At 32.5% G+C, this 27,425-nt stretch overlaps 2 protein-coding genes across 2 annotated transcripts; one reads left to right on the plus strand and one right to left on the minus strand.

The window, feature by feature from the left end:
- Positions 1 to 202: 202 nt before the first annotated feature.
- Positions 203 to 15,700, minus strand: LOC130612541 (nonsense-mediated mRNA decay factor SMG7-like). The gene is made up of 22 exons (XM_057433863.1): positions 15,542 to 15,700; positions 12,554 to 12,585; positions 12,412 to 12,466; positions 10,037 to 10,111; positions 8,982 to 9,036; positions 7,895 to 7,966; positions 7,702 to 7,780; positions 6,993 to 7,079; positions 6,583 to 6,654; positions 6,380 to 6,458; positions 5,760 to 5,843; positions 5,128 to 5,213; positions 4,904 to 4,953; positions 4,481 to 4,794; positions 4,072 to 4,139; positions 3,695 to 3,755; positions 3,016 to 3,132; positions 2,868 to 2,928; positions 2,741 to 2,778; positions 2,539 to 2,660; positions 1,381 to 1,970; positions 203 to 722 (listed from the first exon to the last, which is right to left on the minus strand). The coding sequence occupies exons 1-22, from the start codon at positions 15,595 to 15,597 to the stop codon at positions 627 to 629; spliced, it is 2,349 nt and encodes a 782-aa protein (XP_057289846.1). The 5' UTR covers positions 15,598 to 15,700; the 3' UTR covers positions 203 to 626.
- Positions 15,701 to 19,994: 4,294 nt separating this feature from the next.
- On the plus strand, positions 19,995 to 26,780 carry LOC130612545 (zinc finger protein 436-like). The gene is made up of 6 exons (XM_057433871.1): positions 19,995 to 20,155; positions 22,440 to 22,746; positions 22,845 to 22,982; positions 23,119 to 23,253; positions 23,726 to 23,893; positions 24,633 to 26,780. The coding sequence occupies exons 2-6, from the start codon at positions 22,461 to 22,463 to the stop codon at positions 25,523 to 25,525; spliced, it is 1,620 nt and encodes a 539-aa protein (XP_057289854.1). The 5' UTR covers positions 19,995 to 20,155; positions 22,440 to 22,460; the 3' UTR covers positions 25,526 to 26,780.
- The last annotated feature ends 645 nt before the right edge of the window (positions 26,781 to 27,425 follow it).

Here is a 27,425-nt window from a genome sequence, read left to right on the forward strand (position 1 = left end):
ATGCTTTAACAAAGAAAATATCAAGAAAACCAGTAATAGAAATAGGAAAAACAAGTTTTTCTCATATTGAAAGAAATGCATGAAAGGATGACTACATTCGCAGAGAATGTAACACGTGTTACATCCTTGAATACATATACTAATTTTGGCGAGTCATGAACAAGTGTTCTAAGGCATAACAAATCAATAATAAATAATCACATCGGTATTCAACTTCTATTTTTTCAAAAGATATGAACGTGTTTACAATCATCACGTGACTGCTTTTTCGATAACGACAGTCACGTGATGTAAGTTCGGTAAAATGAGACGCGTTAGTGAAAATTATAAAGTGATCGAAAACTCTCTTGACGATGCAGTCTGACGGCATTCAACTGACGGCAATTTATTGACGTCGTGAGAGGGCATGACGAAATAACGACTTCAAAACTGTAAACGAACGTAATACCATCAATGTTCTTGCGTTTTTTGTACCATGTAAATTTAAAATGGCGTCTATAATTTCTTGTCATTATAATGGCCAAAACTCAACTGTGTCAAATCCCAATTACAAACTTTCAACTGCTCCTGGTTCACGTGTGTTTCGCTATCGTGCAAAATGGATTTCTCATCGGTTGAATTGCAACTTATTTCGGAAGTTGACTTCGACGTTGTTCTTGCAACAGTTGTTCTAACGGAGATAATTCACCTTGACCGATCGCAAAATTTGAACTCCAGATACTCTAAAGAGTAAGTCACAAATTAGCCAGTCGTTAAAAAAGCTAGAGATACATTCGCGGTCTTGCCAAAAAAATCTCAACAAAATGGATCTTAAATAATGGTTCCACGTCACCTGCAAAAACTCCATGAAAATGCAAAAATTTAGCTGTTTATCTTAAATCCAAATCTCTTCAAGCCTAATTTTCTGACAATAAAGAAAACTTTCGCAAATAAGCCATCTTCTGTTTCGAAAAACGGCACAAAGACGGCACAAAGTCTCTTTGGTAACAGAATCTAATGAGCTCAAATAAGTGATCCTGTTCTGATGTCTAGCACTGTTGAATGTTATAAACAATAAATTGAATCGTTGGAAAAAGGATAGAAAATTGTTTTTAAAAATGGCATGGTGTTCTATTTGTCGTTAAGGAGATATGCCATGTTATGGTATTGTGCTAAGAATATGGATCGAAAATTGATAGTAAATGTTTTCTGTCGTTTTTCTGAATATTTTTCTACGTTTTTTCCCACTAAATATGTGTTTTATAGTTCCGGAATCCTATCAATATGCTGGGAATAAGCCAAGCATACAAGGTTTCGCATCATTTGGACCTTTTCTATGCATACAATCGTGGTACTTATAACAAAAACGTGGAGTCCGCAAAGCACGATTAAAACGTTTACCTGCCCACTAGTCATGGCATGCTCGGGTCCTATTAAACGAGGTTGGGAGATTCCAAGTTGAACATTCCTTGAACCCATTGGCCAATGTCCTGGCTGCACAGGTTGTTGCAAGCCTGGAGGCCCTCTCATGTTTTGACCAACGGCACCAAAACTCGGAGAATGACTCATTATGGAGTTCGGTCTCATTCTTGGTTCTACCATCGGAAATGCTGATCGATGCACATTGTTGCTTTGCATGGACGCAAATGGCGGTTGTATTGGTATCGAGTTGGGTTTGACGTCATGATGTGACACACGCAGATCTAACTGGTGTTGCATGGGAAGAGGTGGCCGAACTACAGTCGGCGAAGACTGAAGTAGGTTCACTTCATCGAAACTGGACGACAAGTTTAACACATGACCAGACAAAGGAATTTTACCAACCGCGGGCAACAAATTTGTTGGTACAATGTTGGGATACTGTGAAACTACTTGTCCCTCATAAATGGTGGAAGATAACGGTAAACGTGGAGGCTGTTGATTCATGAAGGGCGTGTCTTTCATATGCAAGGTGGAGATATCAGCAGTGCTATCCATATGCTTTTTAACTTCTAAATATAAGAAATGGATAAAATATGATTTATGATTTCTAAAATATTCATAAATTAAGCGATAATAGTGATGTTTTTTATTTTCTTGACTATTTAAGAACACGAATGTTGAAGATATGAGCACGGAATTTTTATTTTATGTCGATTGGTTTCCCGCGGTTCGAGACGGTAAAATGACAGAACGAAACAGAGATTGCTCATGGTAAAATTTCATGAAAACATCTTTATAAAAGAAACAGAGATAAAATAAGGGTTTACTACGTTTGTAGCAGATTTTAGCTTCAAAAAAAATTTTTAAAAATACTATGAAAATATTCGCCACTTCGAAGTCTTTTTTCTTTTTCCTGACGCTCTCATAAAAATTACCCGTTCATGACAACACTCAAATAACTCGAGCAATCTCTATGCCATTTTACCCCCTTTGTTGGGGCTACGATGTTTCAAATCTATCGTGTTCAAGAAATAATAAAGCTTGAAAACTATAAATAATATAGAACACTAAACAGAAAAATCAAAATAATATCTGTTTTGTTTTCTTGCTACGTAGACATATTAAGTATCAACATACCTTCTGCAGGAGTGCTGTGTAGGCTAGCATTCCACATTGTATCAAACAAGGAATAAGAAGATGCAATTGGACCTTGTACAGCAGCCATACCAAACTCTTCTGACTCGGTGCGGAACAACGACCTTCAGAACAAGACATGTGATAACAGTGAGTAAAGAAACACACACATAAAAAGTAAATAAGTCAATGAAATACTAAATACCTTGCTCGTTCTGACTTGTTCGGTATGGTACTTGCTTTCTAAAAAAAGAAAATATTTTAATTTTCACCGATTTTTATTTCCCATTCGCAATGTTTTTTTTGCTCTTCGAATCATGTAAAAAACTTACTTGCTGTACCAAACAAATGTATTTATAAGTGCCCCGCTCACCCTCCTCTTTAGTGATAAACCTACAGACGGAAAAAATACCAGTTACACTGCGAAACGCTTGTTAGCAATATACACAATGCGATTTAAAACATCTGCACGTAGCATACCTTGCGACTTGTTGTTTTAAGGTGAGCGAGTCAAGAATGTTTAATATTCTCGTGACCCGTATCAACCACGTCTGATCCGAATTCACTTTTAAAGGTTGCATAGCGAAATCATATCGTCTAAACATGAAAGTTGGTACAAGATAACGCAGCAGTAATTTTTACACAACGTTTGAATAAGCAACACTTTTTATTCTGTTTAGCCTCAGAGTTGGATCATTTTTAGAAAAACCAGGTCGTTTAGTCACTTATCTCGGAGAAAAAACTTTATTTTTTCAAAAAAATTTAGATTTAAAATAATTTTTAAGGGTGACGTGGTTGGCGTATCCAATTCTTTTTAAAACTAATTAGAAGTAAGCCATTAAAATATTAATTTTAATGGCTTAAAGTCTTTTTTGCATAAAATTGACCTCGACTATACCACAACGCTAGTAAAATGATTAAGAATATATTTCTCAAACTATTCCTCGTGGTATAATTTGGGTTAGCACACCATGAGTCGCTTCACACTAGTCATGTCATCCAAGTATCGTTTGTAATTGATTTAAAATCAAATTCCCGATCATTTTCTTGCTAGAGATGATAGGATATTGCTTGCTCAAAGTTCAACCTCTACGTTTTGTTCTTTGTGTATGATGTAGCTCAAATTCGTACCGCTCGTTGATAACTTATTAACACAAACCTGTGTATCCGTCTCAAAGGTATGACACCATGCATTTCCCAATCTTCTATCAATGGAAGTGCTTAAAAAATGAAAGAAGGTCATTTTGACAATGAAATTTTAATAATAGTATTACAGAGTTGTCACCATTATTTCTTTATTTCCTAGTACAGCTATTGAATACAGGGAAGGTTGAACTGCATCCTTGCTAAATCTTGATGCGATTTTAGTTCTTACGTAATAATTCTATAGTTCGAAGTTTTCACTTCTCGTAACAAAATCTGACAAGTTAGAATCAGTTGTAGGATTTATCTAACTCTCCTTAATTCCTTCAACTGAATTTTTCAGTTCCCTATTTTAATGGCAAAGATAAAACTTGAGAAGAAAAAAATAGAAACCTGATTTTTCATGCTTTGTGCAGATTTTCTGCAGCTCGTTACCAAATACAGTCAGCTGATTAAATAATCTGAAAGAGAAATAGTACAGGTTGCTGGTAAATGTCTGAAAATTAATTCAACTACGGGAAGAATTGTCTTGGAAGAAAAAAAATCTTTAGCACAAACTGATTGCAGGGGTATACGTTTTACACCTTATCAGGTAGAAAAACGCTTGTTTTTTCAGCCTTTGCAACCCTATTACACATCCGTTCTACCCAACTTCTATAAAATAAACTCGAATTCAGGTAAAGTAAAAAAATAATAAATGCCTTGCTTAAAAAAGAGGTTACTTAAAGGCGTCAAAATTGCAACAGAAACAAAAACACCCTCCATCGAAGGGGTATTTTTTCCGAGTGTTTACGAAACTTACTCTGGATTTTCTTGGAACTGTTCTTCTTCAAACAAACCTTCCACATTGCAAGATATGATCCAATCAAATAGTAGCTTAACCCCTGGTAAAAATTTCATATCTTCCAGCAGAATAGGTTGGCGAAACAACATTTCAATTGAGATTTCAATAAAAGCTTGAAAGATACCAACACTCAACGACAATATGAGATGCCATACACTGGACTCGTTTTCTGTTATACACTCTCCGTCGTTGTGCTTATTTTTATCCAACGTAAATATACATATGCCAGCTATAAGTATAACTTGCTGTTGTGTCAATTCTAACAATATCTCCTATAATCATGAAAAACTGCAGTGGTCAGCATAATATAAATGGGTGATAAGATCATAAGAAAAACTACAAGGCAAAAGATTCTGGAAAAAACTAAAAAATTAAACATACTTTAATATCCTGGAGAAGCTTATCTCTTACAATTACAAGTTTCGGAATATCTAAACAAAGATAAACAATAGTTTTACAATATATTGCAAATCATTCAACAGAGGGTGATGTAGCTAGCTCCATCCTTTACACGTTTGAGTTATTATTATCAGTGTAGCTAGCTCTATTTTTAACTTGAGTTAATATTATCAATAGACAGCATACAGAATCATCTGTTTACATACCTTGCTTAATGTATATACATCCATTGAAATAAATAAATAAGTCAATGAAATCATCAGCATCTGTAATATTGGGTTTGGATAAAATCCTACGTAAAAGCGAAATTTATTTAACGTATACACGATTCTTGTCTAACACGATACAGTTGGAGAATATTGGAAAAGCATTTCACACAACATAAAAATTAAATTTTGTTATTGTGGTTTACAGAGAGTCACTCTCCATGCATAGAATTTTAATGTTATGAGTTTTAATGTTTTTAAACCCAATGTACTGTTAAAAAAAATAACAGTACATTGGGTTTAAAAACACTTTATGTTTTATGTCGAGTTTCCATTGAGACGAGTCATCATAACAAACTATACTACAGAATTTGCTGACTAATAGCCTATGTTAAACTGTTCTCTTCAAGTGCTAAAGGTCACGGTTTCAAACCCCAATTGAGTTGGTTAGCTACGACAATGCAGAGCGATTCTTTTTTCTAAGTGCTTGGCAGACAATATCTTCTGAGCCAGTTAAACATAGCTACAAAGCTGCAAATTTACTAGTATCAATTTTTTACAAAAACTACACAGACAAGAGTTTGACGGAGGAAATTCAAGGTATGAATTGTTGCAAAGAATATCTCACATACTTGTGGTTGTGTTTTGCGTATATTTGATTGAATATTTTGTGGAGGTTGGAAGCTGCAGCAGGGAATGGATTCGGCACGGAAATACTAAAAACGAATGTAGTAGAGCTTGAATACATAATGCAGAACATTAATACACCAATTTGTAAATATAATTACATATTGCAATCTAATAATAAGCAAATATTCAATAAGGTAAAATCAGACATCACAAGTAATTTAGTGGAGCATGCGATGTCAACTAAAGATGTCTTGAATATCAGAAAATTGAATAAGTTGGGTCCAATTTTTTACAAAAGCAAATATATGTTTTGTTATACAGAACATAGTCAAAACTAGCCCTTTAAAATGTTTTGTTAAGAAGGTATGCGAGGTTGCGAGCTGTTTTGGGATGACAATTTTTTATTTATTTTGTGATTAAGTTTCGTGAGAGTAATTAGTTTCATGACTTTTAATTTTTATTTTTACTTTCTATGCTGATTTTAGTGTTAAAAAAAAATAAATTTTTAACAACTTTCTTAACAATCATCCGTATACAAAATTTTCCCTTAATATCAGATAACTGGGTTGAATAACATGATCAATAGAACATATAAAATACTTAAATAAATTCTACAAAAAACCTTTTGCAATAATAGAAAACAGTATGTAATGAATCGTTGACTGCACTGGATAATATCGCAAGTTGATTGTATGGTTGACCTATACAAAGAAAGACAACAAGGTGACAACTGCAAACAGATAATTTTTTTCTACCTTAACTTTTAAATAATATAACAATTTTGAAAGACAAATCTCTTTGAACAAACAAACTGAAGAACAATACCATTTCCAGGTAGCAGTTTCGATGCTAACTTATAAAATGATGCAGCTTGCTTCAAATTATTTCTGTAACGAGCTAAAAACAAAAACAAAAACTTCATTGCATATTCTTGTTTGGTTTCTTTAAAAATATATTATAATTTAACACTTAGACAACGGATAATGCCCCTCTGTTGGACTGCCATTCAACTCCAGAGGAATTGGTTGTAAATAAAATAGCTCTTGTTTAAAATAGAGAATGAATTGAGCTACACAACAGCTCCAAACAGGAACCCTTTAACTCCTTTTTTTAGCCAACTAATAACAGCTTTCGAAAAGGTTTACTATTTTTGACTGACAAAATTGTCTTTTCAAAAACTGTTGGAAAACTGGATCAATATTACAATTCATTTTATCAAAGTGCACAACATTTACCTAAGTCACCAAGGTGTACCAAACAGTCTTGACATATGTAAAAACAAGCATTTGATTTCGGTTTTAAGGACTGGACTGCTTTTGGTTCTAAAAAATATCAAATCAATTTAAAAATTGAAATAGAATTATTTTCATACACGTACATATGATTGTCACATGAACTTATTTGCATGTTTGTTAGTAGGATATGTAGAAATTTTAACAAAATAGGTATATTTTACAGTGTCATCAGCTAACCTGAAAAGCAGAAAAGAAATTGTGCACATTTTTAAAAACGTTGATGTCTGTACCACAAGTTAAAAACATAATAAAATATGTGCAAAAAATTTGCAGTCATAAAGATAATATGCAGTTCTTCCAAAATCTGGAAATAGACACATTTATTCATAAAGCAAAAGAGGGGTAAGTTTACACTGAGATTTGAGGTAGAGAATTCAGTTACATACAATATCAACACAGTCAATAAATAATTTTATCATAGGTTTCTTGTTAAAACTGAGATTCAGACATTTTAGATTGTTCTGTTTTCAAATACATATTCTATTCTAATGTTTCATCTTTTTACAGATTGAGTTCAGAAATTTAATTTGAAGATTGCGTTTTCTATAATTCACCAAATTGTTTCTAAACCAATTTACATGCGAAATGCAAAACAGGAGTTTAACTATCATCTCTATTTCCTTTAATAACAATGATATACACAACATACCTCGTAAAATTCCAAGCTGGCTACCTTTGCCGTGATATGGAAGATCAAGATCATGAACATCACAAAACTCTTGCAGGAGCTAAAAAAATACATTAATTCTTCACTTGCCATATGTATCTATGTCTTCCATTTACTGATTTCATTTGTTGTACATAGAACAGCTTACTTTTTACAACAGTCATAGAAAACTTACTTGGAAGTAAAAACCAATAGACATGTCGATAAATACAGATAATTTAACTTGATAATCACTTTTTTCATTACTCTAAAAATGAAGAGATATAACATACAGTGAATTCTGTTTTTAATCAACTCAACACATTGGTTTTCTTTTAACCGTTTTTTCTTATTATAATTTACGTAAAATTTTGGCCTACTGAAAGTGTCACAGTTCCAAAAGTGCTTCTATTAGTCGTCTAAACTAACTGTACAAATAATAATTTAATACCTATTTTTTGCCATATCTAATGACCAACCTAATATTATGTCCAGGATGAAATGCAGAATACACAATAAAGTCAAATTTAAACTGATCAAAAAATATTGATTGTATACAGCAGTAAAGTTTCTGCTTTTTAAGTCCAGGTTTTTTTAAAATATGAACATGCTCAAGTCCTTAATATTGAAGGTTCGTTCATTGTTAAACATTTCACTTGGGATCCCTAGCAATATCTATCCAATTTCCTTGATAAAATTCCTTTCTCTCTCTTCCTCAATAAAAGGTAAAAATAAAATAAACTATCTACCATATTTTTGTTTTAAGCTATAAAATAAAGATAAACGAACTTTCAAGCAGAAATTGTGAACTTTTAAACATGTTACAAATTTATGATGTTACACATGTGCATTCAATGCAGTATGTGTGCTGTTATTCCAGAAACTCAGAAAATGCTTTTTTTTTAATTTCTGTACAGATAAAAAGGGTGTATAAAAATTTTTTAAAATTAACATATTTCAAAAAGGGGAAATCTTTCAACTAAACCTTGATTGCTTCAATCATAAAAAAATCATGTTGTTATTTCAAAACTTTTACAATTTACATTTTAATGAAGGTCTGTATCAAACTGCAAGATCATTTTAAACAAAATTATGGAAAACAACATTAAAATTTGTGAAAAAGACAACGTAAAAGGACATTCAAGGATATTCAGAATATTAATGTAATGCGATGTAAACAAATTAATCAAAATATAAAAACAAGTAATTTAGGAGATCATAATACTTAAGATTCTTATACATTTTTATACTTTGAATATCTACTTAAAATTTATGGCACTTACGCTTTTCATATATTTTCTGAAGCTATCAATATGTTCTTTGAAAGCACGGTTCCATCTAAATTGTAAAACTATGCATTAAAACAGAAACATTAGGTTGCAGACAAAATAGTAAAAGTAAAAAAAGTAAAAAATTTGTCAGATAATTTACTCTCAACAAATAATATTATTAATTATCAGAAAGCTACTACAAAATATATACACTAATATATCCTTAGTAACACGAAAACATTTACTTAGTATAAACACACCTATAGAAATACAACAATGCAGCAGCGCTGTTGTCTGGACTTTTAAAATTTCAACATAAAGTATTCTCAACAAAAAAGGTGTGCCTAATCAAGGATGCCCCTTTTTGCCTCCCCAAAATGATGCAGATTCACTGGATTAAAATGCATGAAAGAAACTTCTCTGTTTGGTGTTGTTTCATTTGAAAAATGTTGATGCAATTATTTTAAAAAAATCATCATTATCATTACGTAATCATCAATAAGTCTGACTAACATAAAACTACTAAAGCTATTGCATTGCAATTATGTTTTTTAGGCGAAATAACATGAAAATGGTGGGAAACAATTGACATCATCTCCTGACTAGTTGTAAACATAAATTCTAAGCTTTTTCATATATTAACATATTTTTAAATTAATAGTCAAGCTACTATTAGACAGCAAAAAATAAATATAGCTTTTTAGTTTTTTACAACTTTCAAGTCGTACATGAAAAACGAACCCTATTAAAATCTTTTTATGAAGGTTTAATTTCCCTTCAAACATTTACTGCTATGTTTTAGAAAAATTGGATCTGCATTTGTAAAATGTAGAAAGAGACTGGTCTCACTCACCGTGAAATGAATTTAACTATAAACAGCAAACGAAAGATTCTTAAAATTCTCAATGAAAAAATACATTTTGATAATACCTACTGAGATCAAAAGTTTGTGGATACAGGTTACTTTGCTTTCAAGACAAAAAATCTGAATAACACAGAAATGGCGAATCTTCTTTTGTATGAACGACCAAACGTGATAACTTGTTGAAATACAAAGATCTACTTACAGTTCTAACTCCACTTTATTGTCAAGTGCAAATTGTACATCCGACAGCAGGATTTGTTTATAATGACTTTCCAAACTAAAAGAGAGAGGAATATTTCGTCAAAAAAGTAAAAAAACACTCACAAATCTTACGACATTCATGACTGCAGCTCTCTCCATTTAAATTCTTTTTTGCTCTGCTGAATGGTTATGATACCTACTGCCTTTTTATAATAGTCCATTAGGAACCTTCATGCGAATTGTTTAGGTCCCATACCTTTTAGAGTCATATTTATTGGCCATTTTAATCAGAACAAGAAGCCCTGGGGCTCTAAGAATTTCCGCTCGCTACCAAAATATTTGATGACAACCTGCTAATTTGTTGTGTTATCATGCCAAACATTCGAAGAGGTTTGGTGCATGAAGCACACAAGTGACATTATATCTTACAACAAATGCAAACAAAACGAAACATGTCATAATAAACTCACATTTTAAAAGAAATTGCTAACAAAAAATACAGCCTATCATTTATGGTTGAAAGTCTTGCGATTAAAACGTTTATGGTCTTAAACGGCATTTAGTTGACAAAAAATCAAAATTTTGATGTGACCATCATTTTCAGCATACTTTTTTTATTAACTGTGCCAAGTTTTGTCGAAAATAAAGTAGTTTTAATTTTTGGACAAATTTTGGCCTGAAATGACATTTAGGTGACAAAAAATCACATCTTTCTATCATCATCATTTTCAGCATACTTTATTTGTTAACTGTGCCAAATTTGGCTGAGAATGAAGTGGTTTTAATTTTTGGACCAATTTTGGCCTAAAATGGCATTTAGGTGACAAAAATCAAAATTTTGATGTCACCATTATGTTCAGCATACTTCTTTTGTTAACTTCGCCAATTTTTGTTAAAAATGAAGTAGTTTTTTTAATTTTTGGACCAATTTTGGCCTAAAATGACATTTAAGGTGGCAAAAAACCAAACATTTGATGTCACCATCATGTTCAGCATACTTTTTTTGTTAACTGTGCCAAATTTTGTCAAAAATAAAGTAGTTTTAATTTTTGGACCAAATTTGGCCTAAAATGACATTTAGGTAATAAGAAATCAAAATTTTGATGTCACCATCATGTTCAGCATACGTTAACTGTGTCAAATTTTGTTGAAAATAAAGTAGTTTTAATTTTTGGACCAATTTTGGCCTAAAATGACATTTAGGTGACAAAAATCAACATTATGATGTCACCATTATGTTCAGCATACTTTTTTTGTTAACTGTGCCAAATTTTGTCAAAAACAAATACCAATTTTGGCCTGAAACGTCATTTAGATGACTTCCCAGTACTTAGGGACCTTGGGTACGAAGTTTAAATCTGTGACGTTGCAATTGACCATTTGGGACAGGGTTAGTTAGTTAGTCAGTTATCTATCCTCCTCTCAGAGGAGCGTGAAATCCCAGGGTCGATTTTCTCTCAAAAAATGCTCCGAAAGAAAAAAACGACGGTTTTAAAGAATTTCCTACGCCTTCGGGCGCGGAAATTCAACTACAGCTTAAATTTTTATAAAATCCTTAAATTAGGGGAAAATGAAAATGTAATATGTTTGAAAAACCATGGGCCAAAAAGGATTAAAAAGCAAGTCGTGGAAATAAATTTCCCAAAAGCTGGTTGGAATTGATCAATTGCAGAAATGACTATAACAATTTTTTTTTTAACAGAACTATTAAAAATGTAAGATAGACAATAAAATGTTAATTATTAAAGTATATATATTCCCCTATATATTTCTTTTTGATACTATATGTTAACTTAAATTTTATAAAAAATACTAATTGTGCATTTTTTACGTTAAAGCTTTTAATTGCAAAAAAAAAAAGAAGAAAAAAAAAGGAGATCTTTACAAAGGGTGGACACAAATATGAGGTCTGGGCAGTTCAACTACACACTCTTTCAGTTAACTTCTTTGCTTCGACATGTTAAAATTTAAAAGTGGGTTCAGTTGTTAAATAAAGTATCAATGCAATGTTGCTTCAGTATAAATTAAACAAACTATTTTCTGTCATATCAAAAATAAAAAATAAAACTATTTTTGGTGAATACATTTTAGTCCAAAAATGTAAACAAAACAAGCTGTTCACAAAATAATTCTTTGTTTGAATGATGTCTCTCAGGAAATAATTCCTTTGTAAAAATTTAATATTTATTCTTTTTCCATATTTATCTATATTTTAAAACCCAACTTTCCATTTGTGAGGCAAATATGGTAGCAGTGTGTAACAGCAACCTACTTCCTGTGGATTTTCTCTACGGGTTTTTTCTCAGGCTTATAAATAGAATAGTTAAAACTCACAGGTGCATGGGACACTTTGTAAAAACTTTCTAAAAAACATACCTTTGCCTAACAATGAACTCATCAGAGAAGACATCAGCTACTTGACTTGATTTGCCTGAAATCCAAAATTTTGTATGTAATTAAAAGCAATATCTATTTATGAGAAATATAAAATATATGAATATAGATTTAGAATGTTTACCTTGGATAGACAACTTGAGTGATTCACACTCTCTGAAACAAAAAACTAAAAAAATTAGTGACAATAAAGGAAAAATTTTGACAAACAAAATGTTCCATGTTACTTTATGAGCACAAACCTTTTTTTGAGTTTCACGAATTCTGTTTCATGAGTTTATGCTTTTGAAAATTCTAAAATGCCTTGCAGGACTTAAAATAATTACCTGTTTGCCATTAACCTGGGGGAGAGTTTTTAAAGCATACTTAACTATACACACAAATTTTTCTTTTAATTCAAGGGAACTAATTTTTCGCGATAGACTGTTCAATAGCATTTTAGGCACATGATGAAACAAAAGAAATAAACAGACATTGTAAGCATTAAAAAGGTCTATGTACACAACATATAAAAATGTGAACTAACTCAAATAACACTATTATATATATTTTTCACTTTTGTATTTAAATTAAACCTTTCTCTTTACGATAAAAACTTTCTGAACTCAAGAATGTCACTTAAACTCGCTTAATCCAGTATTTTTATTTTTATGAGGGTCAAATTTTTTTTAGATTTTAAAGAAGGGATGTACCACATGAGCTCCGTTTTTTGCAGGACCCAACAAACATTCTCAGGCACATTAAAACATCATATTTTGGGTACTGTTGAATTGACCCGGCCAGTTTTTGGACACAGTGCATTTATATACAGCTTGTAGTGGTGGCTAAATTTTAAAAATAAAATGTTTTTGCTTATGAAGAATCAGAAAAATCGTATTCAACCATATTATTAGTTAGCTAGCTGTTATTTTCATGTAGCCAGCTAGATAATATGGTTGAGTAGTTTCAATTTTTTTAAACATATAATACATGGTATATATAAATTTTTGGCCTTTTAATTTTCCAAGAAAAGTTTCAATTTAAAGTTCCTAATAAGAGGTAAATTCTAAAAATCTTATTGTTCTGTTTGTCTTCCACAATTGTTCTAAGATTGGGCATGTACGTCCATAGATTGGGCAGTCCAGCCTTAAGACTGGCTACCCATTTGTCACTGTCTGAAGATTGGCCTGGCCAGTCTTAAGACGGGCCGCGTTCCAAGATTGGGCAGAACAGAGCAATTTCACTACAAAAAAATATTGCCGACACAATTCTGACGCAAATCAGTTGAAATGAATCTCACATTGTTTTATTGCCGACGTAAAAAAATTCTAATTTTAAGGGCTCTCGATCGAGTATTTTTGTTGATATTTTTGATCAGCGATGACTGGATTATTTTTATTTTTATTTTACAGATCAAGCAGTAAGTAAGTAAGTAAGTAAGTAAGTAAGTAAGAGTTTATTTGCTGGGAAAATAACTAATTACAAAAAACAAAATGTTATAATGAAAAAGGAACTTTAGCTAGATAAATTGCTAAAAAAAAAAAAACAAGCTGAAGACCATCACACTAGTTAAAAACTAATCTAAGGAGATGGCCATGTGCATGTCGTAACTTTTTGTTTCATTGACCACTCACGCAAACTAATTTGCACAAGCTTTTGTGATTGCACATAGCGCTCACGGGGGTAAATTTCCCGACCGGGCTTGGAGCAGCGGCAAAAATCCCATGACCTTTCCTGATGGGTGGATTCCTATGGATTTCCACGAGTTTTTATAATTTTTACCATATAAATAGCTAAACCTACTGCGAGTGACAAAAGAGACATGGGCTAGCCACAAAACTTAACTCATGTAACCTGCTTTTTTTAAATAATATATATATATATATATATATACATAGTAAATCATTTTAAATTAGTTTCTTTTACATTAATTCAAAAATTATTTGCGCGATGGGGGTATATTGGTATTTTTGCAAAGTTGTTTTAAGAAATGGCTTATTTGTCAAAATCTTAAAGTTATTTATAGTGAGCTGAGTTGCTTGATCGTCTGTCAGCTGTTTGTTTAGATACTCATGTAATAGAATTGTAATACGCTACGCTAGCTAGACATGCAACTTGTATAAGCTGAAATGAAATGAAATAAACATATATTTCAGTTTACTAGGAGATAAATACATTATTGATTAAAAATTATGCCCTAGTGTAAACCCAAGAAACTGCCAAAGTAGCAGAGCTCGAAGTATGACAGCCATCGTGGACAATACAAAACAAATAACTTCCACATCGTGGACAATACAAAACAAATAACTTCCACAGACAACACTACAAAACAAGACAGACAAGCGAAAAAATGTGAAAATATTGCAATTGCAAATCCCAAGAAAAAAAGTGGTGTGAATAGTTGACAAAGAGGGTGCCGATAAGCCGCAAACGCCCACATATATATAAGGGCGATTTCAGGCAACTTTTCGAATTAAATTGGCGGTTGTATCCCAGAACCGCCCGCACTTTCCTGAACTCGCCCGGAACATTCCCAAAATGCAATCCCTTGTAAACATACCATGCGGACGATAGTTGGAAGAAGACGCCTGAAGATAAAGGAGTTATAAAGTTTATATATAAGTTATTCATCAAGTAAATCTTATTTTAAACGATCAAAAACAGTTCTTTTAAGAACTTCGCTACCACATAGTAAGTTTATTTTAATTTTTATAGTTTTTTGAATCATTAGTGTCTGTTTTTCTTTTCTTCTTCGGCATTGTTCGGGTCTATTCGGGGGTTTTCGGGCAAACACTTGATTTTTTTTCAAAACCCCGAACTCGCCCGAAAACGCCCGCACTTTTTACGGCGTATGCGGCTTATCGGCACCCTCATAGTTGACACTCGGCTAAGATGCCAACTCTCTTGTGAGGTACAAACTCTCTAAGGGTTTGAAATATTTTTTACCTATAGTTAGCTATCTAGTAAAACAGCTACCTATAGTTATAGCACTATATTATATCCTAATTAGCTAGCTGACAAACTGTAGCTACCTGTTTTTTTATAGATGAAATGACGCGTTGCAGCTAGCTAGCTAGCTAAAATTTGTTTTGGGTCATTTAACAGTTATTGCTATTGCTAGACCTAGCCTTACCTTAATATTTGAACACATGTACGTCCTACAGACAAGGATGAGGAGGCAGAGACCATAGCAGCAGATTGACAACTTGTTGTTCACTTCACCATTTTGTTGTTTTCCTTAAACACCATAATGACAGGACAGTTTATTACCGTTTGTTACGTCATAAACTGGCTTGAAAGGGAGCTGTAAATAACCTCTTTTTGCGCCGTGCGTCATCCTACACCGTAGCCCCACGGGCGTTTTTTTTAAATGTATTGTAGGGGCGACACATTTTCATTCTTCGTTCCTAGGGTTTATTGCCGGATGATGTTAAAAAAGCAAGAACCCCTGGGGACGAGGTTGAGGGCATTTTGCCCTTGTGATTAATTTGTCCGTAAGAACGGCTTAGAGGCCAAGAGACACTGGGGACGAGAATGGACTAGAGAAGAAGAATACAAATAGACAAATAGAAAGTAAATAATAAATAGATTTAGTGCAAATCAGATCCATGAAATGGATAACATAACTTTTCTAATAAAAAATTTAAAAAATAAAAAGTTGTGATACTCTTGTTGTGCAAATTGAATGCGAACTTAGAGTATATACAAGTTGGTTTCCGGAATACACATACCGTACTTACTCTAACCTGCCTTTAAAACTTCACTGCGGGATTATAAGTAACACATTTTTTGAATAAATGAAATATATTGAGCAATTTTTAACGAACGAATTATGAACCACACAAAAAGCATCAAAAACTTCATAAAAACATAAATCAACCCCCAAGAACATTTCTCTAATCTATGCAAATAGTGTATTCCATGAAATTAACGAGTCATGAAATAAACGCGGTTTTTTAAAATTCGCGTAATTTAATGACCGTTAATTTAAAGACCGTCAATCTCATGACTCGTTAATTAAAATACTGTTAATTTGTTGCCTTTTTTTATAATATATAAAAGAACCCAAAAACATAAAAATACAATTTTTTTTACAAATTTTCTACTATTTTCTCTTCATCGGATGATAGCTCAACGGTGTTTTCTTTTTCAGCGATCTTTTTTTAAAATAGCTTTTGTATCATCTTCATACTCTGATCCAAGTGGAAAATTAACTGAAAGCACATTTTCTTCCATAATTTTTAAATTTTTTACCTTGTCTTTCCAAACAACGAATTCGATTTCCAAACCGCCTTGTAGAGAGGGCCGCTTCACTACCATGGATTTGACTGTTGCCGTAATTTTTGCTTCGTGTGATGTCACGTATTCTCAAATTCGCGTTAATTAAATGCTTGCTAATCTTGACTCGTTAATTTCATGGAATAAGGTAATTGACGTCAAATTATATAGAATTTGACGTGAAAATATACATTACATAATTTCTTATTAAAAATGAATATTGAAAGGGCCTTGGTCAAGTGAGTCACCTAACGAGTGGTCAAGTTAGTCACCTAACAAGGAGAGTTTATAATCCTTCGCAAAAATAATAAAGTGCAGGAAAAAAAGTCGTTAGTTACCCCAATAAGTACGTCGGGTTAAATTTCAGCGGAAATAAAACGAATCAAGCGAATCGGATTTACATTTTTATATTCATTGTTATAACTTATCATACTGATGCATATAAGATGTAAAAATTTAACCTCTTTTCCAGGGCATTTTTCCTTTTTAATTACGGTTCCGTAATAACGGCTCAGGGGCTTAGAAACCGTAGGGACGAGGATAGTTTTATCTCATAACATGGAAGGAATTGGCTAAATAAGAAAAGATTTTGAAAACGGATAGAATAAACCTGCAAATGGGCTCTAAATAACAAATTAGGAAAAGTATGTGCCAGAAAATTGGTTTATCTGATCCCCCGTCGGAATATTTATTTGAATCATTGTTTTATGTCCAAAGCAAAGGGGGTAGGATGAAAAATATTTTAAGCAAACCTCAATTCTTGTTGTTACAAGTTTTTGTTTATTCAGTCACAAATGAAATGTCACTAATTTTCTTCTTTTGATTTTTTTTATCAGCACTCTGGAGCAGATGAAGCATTCCTACTTTTCGAGCATATATTTTGAATAATGTAATTTAAATTGGAGAAGGAAATGCAAATGGAATGTAGCAAATCATGCCATTTAATCTCGTTTCCAGCTTCTCTTGTCTCGTTGTGATTTCTGCCAACAGCATAACAAACATTTCGCCGTCGCAATACAAAAAGAGAAACAATAAGCGCTGGTAACGAGGTTGTGTACATCTTGGAGACAAGAAAAAGGCACAATTAAGATGACCTTTCTACGCGGATTTCTTTATGATTTTATTTTACCTTAAAAGAACAGTCTTAATTTTTCTTAGCAAAATATTTTGATGAATGCGACGGAAACGCGAGGCAACTTTTTCAGGCGAGAGTAACACACTTATGTTAATTACTAACGCCTAAAAACTTGTGTTACCAATGAAGCTTTTTGTTGATCACAACATTTTTTTTTGTTGCTAGTAACAAGATAAGTCGACTTGGTTTTGTATCCTGTTACTAGCAACAAAACAAAGCTTGTTACTAACTTCTTATGGTTATGGTTTCAGCAACATTTCTGAGTCAATATCTTTGTATTCAGCCAATCAGAATGTAGTAATTAAACCGGATTCTTTCCTTGTTGTTATGGAAATGTTACTTGTTACACAGATACGACACGATAAAAAGTTGCCTCATGTCCCCGTGGTATTATTCTAAAATTATTCAATGTATAATCAGTAATTTTTTTACCATCATCGCACCCTCATTCCCAGGGATTGTTGCTTTTTTTGATATGCAGAGTCTTCTCTTGTATGAAAAAAGACAAAAAGCCCTGGAAACGAGGATGACCATCCCCAATGAGTTAATTTGGCTCTGCTTCCAACTATATTTCTTACAAGTTTTGTTAAAAGTTTTGTAAATTGTTCACCAAATCATGTGTTTGAAATAGCTCCCCACGTCAGTGTTAATTGATCGCTGCACAAATTAGATCTCAGAACACAGTTTGCAACTTCAAAACATCGTGACATGTTTACACCGCTCTAAAATTGGCAGCCATTATTGATTTGTATAATTAGTGTGAAATAGATTATAAACAGCACTGTTCAAAATGAAACTTGCATTAAAGTATTTTTTATAAAAAAACTTTAAAAAAAAGATCTTTTTTAATTAAACGTTTTAAGCTAAGGCCTAGTGAACAATCTTTTAATCTGTGCGGTTTCATGTCCAAATTAAGAAAGCTATACTGTCTGAATTCAGTTTGTAGTTGCTTATAAAAGAACAATTAAATGCGATTAGCAGTAAAGGTAGTATTTTATGGTTTGTCATAAATGTGACCTTTTGGAAGATGTTACTACCGTCCCAAATTACATTGGTTTTCTTGTTATTTATATCAGCATTGATCAAATTATTTTTAATTTTTAAAAATGTGGTTAAAAACAGAGAAAGCAGTGGTAGAGGTCTGGTTATACATCGTTAATAATTTATAAAATGAAAATTTTCTATTTTGCTGTTTTATACACAGATATAAATTATTGAAAATCACTGTAGATTGAATCCGGGGGTTCACTTGGATTACTTGGTCTGTAATCTTTCGAAAAACCAGAAATAATATAATCTTCGACCTTATCACAAGCATCGTTGTTCTCAGTTTCCCAATGTCCTAAAAAGGACGCTGTATCACAGTTTGTCAGAAGAAAAAACACGTATGAAGCCCTACACTTACGCATTTCAGATCAATATCAGTGTAGTCCAACTGCAACCTTGTACTCAGGGCTATTATTCTCGTGTGATATACTAACTAAACGTTTGGTCAGCACAACATGGACATAAAACAGTCCTGTGGTAAAGCTTGACTTTAAGGATATTTAGAATTTGTCAAACGAAAAAAAACCTGGAAATTCTAACTGAATAGTTGAAAGAAAGAGAAAAAAAAGGATCAATAAATTCGTCATTAATTCAAAAAATCGTGAGCAGTAAGTTTTAATTCATTGTTAATGTTTTTATACACGAATATTCAGCTGTATATTTATAGATGCCGATGACGAAAAATACACCTTCTTTCCCCGGACTAATCAATGAAACAATCATTAAATTGAGGTCTGGGTATCAAGTTATGTAGCGCTACTTATACAATTATGCATAATTTCTTAAATGGCGGGACTTTAGTATTGGTTGCCAAACCATCAAATCTTTCGTCACCATGGTAATAAGCAGAAAGTAAATAAACAAATAAAATTTTTTATAGAATTTGTCATATCACCAAGGCGTTGCCAGGCATAACTAAAATATCAAACTCATCACCAGGCTGTCACTTCGCAACTATTTTAACCAGCTAAAGAAAGACATATGAAACCAGACTCCCCCTGATTCAACTGCCATCTGCTGATACCATGGCAACTGATAAAATGAATATTTTAATTAATATATGCTACCATGGTGACGCTAAAAAAGAACAATTTAAAAAATTTAAGGAGTAATATTTTATTTTTACGTAAAACAATTAGATTAAGGTTGTGTAGTTGGTGAATGCAAAAAGGGGAATGGGGAGGAGATTATTGTAATTAGCTAATGAGGCATCAACTATTTATGATCTACAGTTTACAACGACCGTTTATAACATAAAAACGGAGAAGCGACACAAAAATTACACTAGTAAGGATTTTTTTTCTATTTTTGTTTTGTTTCAACTGCAAGTACTTTTTACATGGTTATAAAATTTATAGATGATAGTTTAAAACACCCACTTTATATTCCTTATTTTTCTTTAAAAAAATAAAAGTATATATAAAAAATATGATTCGACATAAAAAAAACATATAGGAACTTTGCCTGCCATGTTGTTTTAAATTATTTTTTTTTCAATCACGGTAACATCTGATAGGAACGGTGTGTATATTTCACAATGTTTCATTGGTTTACATGAAATAAATTTCATATTTCATTTTTTCTCCCTCCACCTCGTTTTTTTTTTGTTAAATTTTTAATTTTGTTTGTTGTGAGCTTACGAGACTTCGTCAATCAGCCATGATGGAGTTTAGTTATTTCTCCAATGATAAGAATATGTTGTAAGAAAAATTGGACTGTTGAATATTGCTATAAAAAATAACAACTGGGCTAAAACTTCACTAAAATTAGGATTCGTTCAGTATTTTTAAAAATGTTTTGCTCTAAAATGCAAAAAACTAAAAAGACAAAACAAAGAAACTTAATTAAAAAAGAGGCTTCACTAAAATAATGATTGGTCTGAATTTCAAAAATACTTGCACAGAGAAATCCTAAGGTTTTTTTTAAGTTTAATTTTAATTTTAGAAGGACGTAGATTTATTGTATGTTTCGCTTCTCGACCGAAAAAATACAACTTTTACATGTAATTTCTGTGAGTTTTAACAAATGGTATTTCTTTAAGTTTTTCTTTGTCACCTTTAAAAGTACTTTCAAATTTATCACCTTTTTTTCGACTAAGCATGCATTGTTTTCTTTTATTTTTGTCGAATTAAAAATAAAGCTGTCATAAAATAAAGTGAATTAAGAATATTCGTTTCATCGGTTTCATTCACAAATGTTTTTACAGAAATTCATTTTAATTTTTAATATTTTCGTCACTCTTTTCAATTTGTAATATTTCCATGGTCTTTATCTGCAAACTCTCTACCAGTATTTGTTCCGCACGAAAATGAAAGTTGTTAGAACGCTTTTCTCATTATATCTTATAGAAATTAAGGAATTATATAGTGCATTGAATCGTTATGTTTTTATTGTTGTTATTATTTGAAATTGGCAACTTAGTCCTAGACCACCCAAAATTAAACCTTTTTAATCGGAAATAAACAGTCAAATTTTTGTAATCATTAGCTTCCAACTATTTTGTTTTTTCTTAAATATTACAAAATTAAGTAAATAAAGATGATTTTACACTTTTTTCTCATTTACATACACGTTTTTCTATCTAAAAAAAAATTATTTTTTACCCTTTAGAACTGAAAAAAAAACGCGCACAAACTATACAGAATATCAAAGAACTCTATGCTCTTTTTGTGATAATAGTGTCACCAAAAACTGTTTATATAATTTCGAGAATGTCTTTTTATTGGAGTATACAAATTTATTTATCACTTAAATTGAGAATTTGTCAGCAAAACACTAAAACAATAATCCGATGGAAATAAGTTCTTCCTAATCAACATAGAAACATGTTCTGTTTAAATTTTCTTGATGGGTTTCTTTATTAAATACGGAAACTAACTTTTCCTTTTCTATCTAATTTTTCATAACAACAAGCTCAAATGTTTTATGGCTCCAAAATTTTGGGAGGTTCATGATTTTCTTATTCTTTTTCCACAACAGTGTATTTGCATAGCATGTCTTCGCCTTCTGACATATTCACATGTAATGAAAGATGCGAAGAAGATACGCCCTTAGTAATTTTGTAAAAACTCCACTTTGTCTTTCCAGCACAGAATTTATCTATATAATTAAATTATAACCTTCTAAAATTTTTATATAACAATCCTGTTGAAACGAATACTCACACTTCATAACCCTAAAAATTAAGCATATCAAAAGAATTACGCTAACCTTGCAAACTGTCACTTTAGAAGAATATCTCCCTCAAATTAGCCCATTTAAGAGAATTTTATACTAGACTGTTGATAATAATTTTTATTAACTTCGAAACAGCAAGGTGTTAGTAGAAATTGCGCGTAAATTCCTTTTGTTGTTTTTCCCGCTCAAGGAAATCAAAACCTCGTTCCCAGTGCTTTGTTTTGATTTGTAAGCAGACTTTAGGTATATCTAAAATTAGACAACAAATGCATCAAGGTATAGGAACGTGTTACTATGTATTGATGTTATAAAGCTAGTTCTTAAAAACAAACGAAGTCCATCGTCTGACGTGGTAGTTATGAAACGAGGCTGAATTAATGCTTTTTACTTTTAGACGTTGGAGATACCTCCAGAAATGAAAGGCTTAGAGATGTCTGTTTTATTGACTGCTGTGCAAACAGAACTAACGAATACCGAAAAGGTACGACTCAATGACGAGCATACAACAACAGGTCCCAACTTGGAACACCTTGAAAACAAAGAAATAACGACGAATTCTAATTCGAATGAAACAATTGCCGACTTGGCAAGCTTTAACCAACATGACACAATAACTGGTACACAAAAAATCCCAGTTATTAAATCGACGAGCGATAGTGATTACTCAAAAACATCGAAAGGAACCGAAAATGACATGAAAAGTAAGATTCGTCATTATAAACATTTACAAAAAAATGCTAAAACGAGCACACTCTCAAATATTATTACTACTGTTTTCTTGTTCTTTTTATATTATTAGAAAAACCTTACGGAGGACGACCACTTCGTTTCCAATGTCCCAATTGTGAACGTAGATTCCATGCTCCAAGTCACTTAAAACGACACATGTTGTGCCATAGCTCAGAACGACCTTTCCAATGTCACATATGCAAGAAAGGTAGGCATTTACACATCGCTTTATGTTCAATACAGTGATATGATAAACACTGGCAATTTCGTTATAAGTCACCAGTAAAATTGAAGCATTAAATCTGAACAAAAGAGAGTACCATTCACAATGCTCTTCTTCGTAGGTTTTCTACAAGCTTGGCATTTGGGACGCCATATGACAACACACACCGGTAATAAGCCGTTCAACTGTCCGGAATGTCCGAAATCGTTTGGCAGTCGATTTGAGATGAAGACACATTGCAATTACATCCATCGTGGTAAGGGGTAGTTCCTAAACAATTATCCCTAAATTAAAAGATTATTTTCTGTTGGTCTCTATGCCAATCAAGTTAATGGGTGGCGGGTACTGAAGGAAAGGACTGTTGATGTTTTGTTGTGATCCTGCCGAACATGCTTGTTGTTGTATTTTGGCCAAGTACTTACTCTCAGTTATTGTTGTTATCAGTAAAATATTTTATTCTTACATCCCTTTAACTTTTTAAAAACATTCAGGAAGGGGAAGCGAAACTAGGTAGATCCTCGAAAGATAAAATTCTACTTAATATAATTTGGCCACGGTAATGAACCGTTTAAGCGCCCAGCCTCTTCGAATAAGCGCCCTCCTTAAATAAGCGCCAAGGTAATTTCCTTAAAGTTCAATTAGCATCCAGCCCATGATACTTTCTGCACGTCTTAACTTTTTAGGAAAGGAGAACTAATAGATATATTTCCGAAATTTTTTCTTTATAGGGATTAAGGAACATGAATGCAGCGTGTGTAAAAAGATGTTTACGTTGCGTAGCAACTTGAAAGTGCACATGCGCAAACATACTGGCGAAAAACCGTACGAATGTCACATCTGCTTGAAGAAGTTCGGGCAACGAGGACATCTTCAGTATCATGTTAGAAAACACACCAGTAAGTAACGTGTATAATTGTCTCATAAGTCAGATAATCTTATTCTCGTAGACAAAACCGGCGATGGAATATTTTTGGATATCCAACTTCTATTATTCAATGACAATCGCTACCATTGCAATCAGTTGAAACCATTACTTTATTTTATTAATCTTTTGTCTTCTAATTGGTTAAAAGTATTTTTCTGTCTTCTAATTGGTTAAAAGTACTGTGAAACAGGAATTTTGTGAACATCTACAAATGCATTTTTTGTTTCTGAAAACAAAAATATGTAATTCAAAAAGGAACAAACAAGGATTAAATGAGTATATGATAAAATAGATATTTCATGTCCATTGTTAAATTTCTCGGTAAGATTAATATATCACACGGCCGCACAATGTGAGATATTGCTTTATCTTAAGTGAATAATTATTGATATTCAACGAATAGATATGCAATATCTCCTTATTTAGAATGATAAACTCGTGAGTATGAGAACGACGCCAGATGAGAAATACACGTTTGAGGTCATTAAAAAATTCAAATTTGTTAAGTGCGCACGTGCTACCAAAAAAATTCATAAGCTTTTGTGCTTAGCGGAAAAAGCAGTCAAATAGAAAAAATACATTAATGCAGCACTAATTAAATAAAAATTTCAACGCTTTGTCGCCAAAAAGGCTTTCTTCTTAGTTTCGTGCTTTACCAACAGATTCTATAACAAAAATTATTGGATTATAAGTATATTTAATTTGTTTAGATGCTGTCGAAAAAGAAGAGCAGAGAGACAATCAAAGCATTGATTCGCTGTCTGATCAGTGTTCACCAACAATGGCTGACTATAGAAGAAGAAGCGAAAAGGAGGAGAGCCAAGCCAATTACGACAGCGGAGTTGAAGTTGAATCCATCAGTAGTGACAGAAGCTCTCCGAAACGAGTTTTAACAGATCAATTTGACGAGACACCCAGGACAAGTCCTACACACATTTCTCTGAAGAGGTATTCATCCTTGAAAGAATATGAACGAGAATACATAGCAGAAGTTCCAACCACGCCATTATCGGGAAGAATGTTTGACCACACCAACCCACTCGAGTTGAAGCCTTTTGTGTGCGACTCGTGTAACTGTGGTTTTGCTGAAATCAGCTCTTTGAGAGCACACGTGCGTCATTCACATCCTAAAAAAGGAATCACCATCGGATCATACTCCTGCGCTTACTGTAGCCAGTCCTTTGAAGAAATTGATCATCTTAGAGAGCATTTTCAGGTAAGACACAGATTAAATGAAGTTATTACTAATAAGCCTATATCACCCGTAAAATCATTGTTTATTGGAGAGAAACGACGCAATACACTGGAGGAGAGGCGGGAGGGTGCTTTCTATCCAGTGAAACGATCTCGCTCAGCACCTACCCATTCACCAGAATCAGCATGTTTTGATATAACATACGATTGTAAGCCAGGAAGAGCTATTACTGAACGAAGCTTTCAAGACACTGCGCTGGAGAGTTGTTCATGTTGTCCAAAACCACGTGACATGACGAAACACTTCTACTCAGGTGTTGTCCAGGAAAGATATCTGTATTATTTGGAACAGTATCAGCGCTTGTTGGAATCGCACGTCGATTTGATTGATGCACTACATGCAAAATAAACGTTAAATTTTATTTTTATTTTCATTTCACTTCAGGTTTTTTCATTGGCAGAGAAACTTGCCAGGTCACCTGTCATCTTATTGCATAGAGTGGTTTTTTATGTTATGTTTTGTTTTTAATTTTTATTTCTTTCTGTTAGTGTGATGACAGCATATGGTAATATGCAAAAATATTTTTTTACAATTTTATTAATATTTATTACGATAGTGACAGAACTATCTAACGTATTGAACCTGATTACGCCATCCTCTTACAGGCGCATGAGGGCGTCAAAAGGGTAGGCGTTAACTCAGGGTGGCGTAATAAGGATCAAGAATCAATATTTACTTTTTTATAATTTTTTGTTAACTGACAAATGGGATTTTATCCTAATATGACAAATTCTCAATTTGAGAATGATTCAACCATTTTAACATCACGCCCTTGGCGCACATTTCTCTGTCGTGTGAGGATGCACCCTCCATCGCATTTTAACGCATAGTTTCCCCCCTGACGAGGGATCAAGCCTCCAAAAATCTAATATTTTAGAACAATAAAAGATCTGAGGCGTTTTTACTTCTTTTTGGAAATAATTTAGAGTCGTAACAAACTTGACTGAAACTTACAATTTTTTTTTAAGAATTAAATTTAGAATCTTAAGACTTCAAAATGTTGCGAAAACAAATAGTTATTTTGAACCACAAACACAGTTTATCATCATTGTCATCATTTTTTTTATCATCATCATTTTTACAATCAAAATAGGCTTTCTAAACGGTCTCAACTTCAGAGATACTTTGGACAAAAGAAAAACAAAACGTTTAAAATGTAAAAATTCTCAGCACTTATGTCGGTGTGATTCTTGTAACCAAGTGTGTCGAATTTTGAGCCTTAGTCTTCCACTTTGAATTTTTGTCTAAGTGTTCCCTCTTTTCTTTAATTAGCATATTTTCTTACTTATGAAAAATGAATAGATTTTACTTAACCGGTTGGTGTTGAAGACTTTTTTACTTTCTTAAAAATGCTTTCTCTTTTTTTTTGAAGTCAGTTTTTCAAAATATTTTTTCACGCCAAGTTATTTTGTTGCTCGCATAGATTAATTTTCTTTATCTTCTTTTAAACACACTCGCAGTGCAAGTATCAAATAGCGGACTACTTCTAATTAAGTATTGTACCTTTATTTCCACGACTTTATATTATATTTAATTTCTTTATGCTTTTATCTTCCGAAAAAAAAACTTTATGAGGAAATAGAATGAAATTTTGTTCTGTTTACGTCAATTTTTTATTTAAACTTGTTGGTTTTTTAGGATACCAAAATTTTCTCATTTCCTTATGCTGTTAAACAATCATATTTTAAATAGCAAAAATTCTGATTGTCTTTCCAAAATTGAATCAAACTCAGCATAGCTGTATGTCATAGAAGACGCAAAATGGTGGTGATGTCAGCACTTTTTCTGTGATGTCATCTGAAGCTTTAAATGTATCCAAAATTCCACTCAACCTCGATCCCAGGGCCTGTAGCGTTTCTTGATATGAGGATGAAACGCGTACGAGGCCCTGGTACGACAGACTTAAAATTCGCCCAAAATTAAGCATGCAGTGAAAAGTAATGTATGCGTGACGTTTCAATCAAAGATGGTGTTTAAAATTTTCAGTTTTTTTAAAATTCAGTATTGAATTTTAAAAAATACAACAAAAGGTCGCAGGACAGGATGTTCGTCGCACTATTCCATTTGAGTTGTCGCCTTTTTCACCATCAATAAGGAAACAAAAGTATTGTTTAAAAATTTTGAACAGCTTTGATAAATTTGTAAACGAAGCAAGGAAGTCAAAAATAACGTAATTATAAATATTTTCTTCATAAACAAGTAACCAAAATCTTCGTAATGCTTATCGCCATATTTGTTGTGGATAAAA

This window comes from Hydractinia symbiolongicarpus, chromosome 10 (assembly GCF_029227915.1).
Source record: "Hydractinia symbiolongicarpus strain clone_291-10 chromosome 10, HSymV2.1, whole genome shotgun sequence".
Taxonomy (NCBI): Eukaryota; Metazoa; Cnidaria; class Hydrozoa; order Anthoathecata; family Hydractiniidae; genus Hydractinia; species Hydractinia symbiolongicarpus.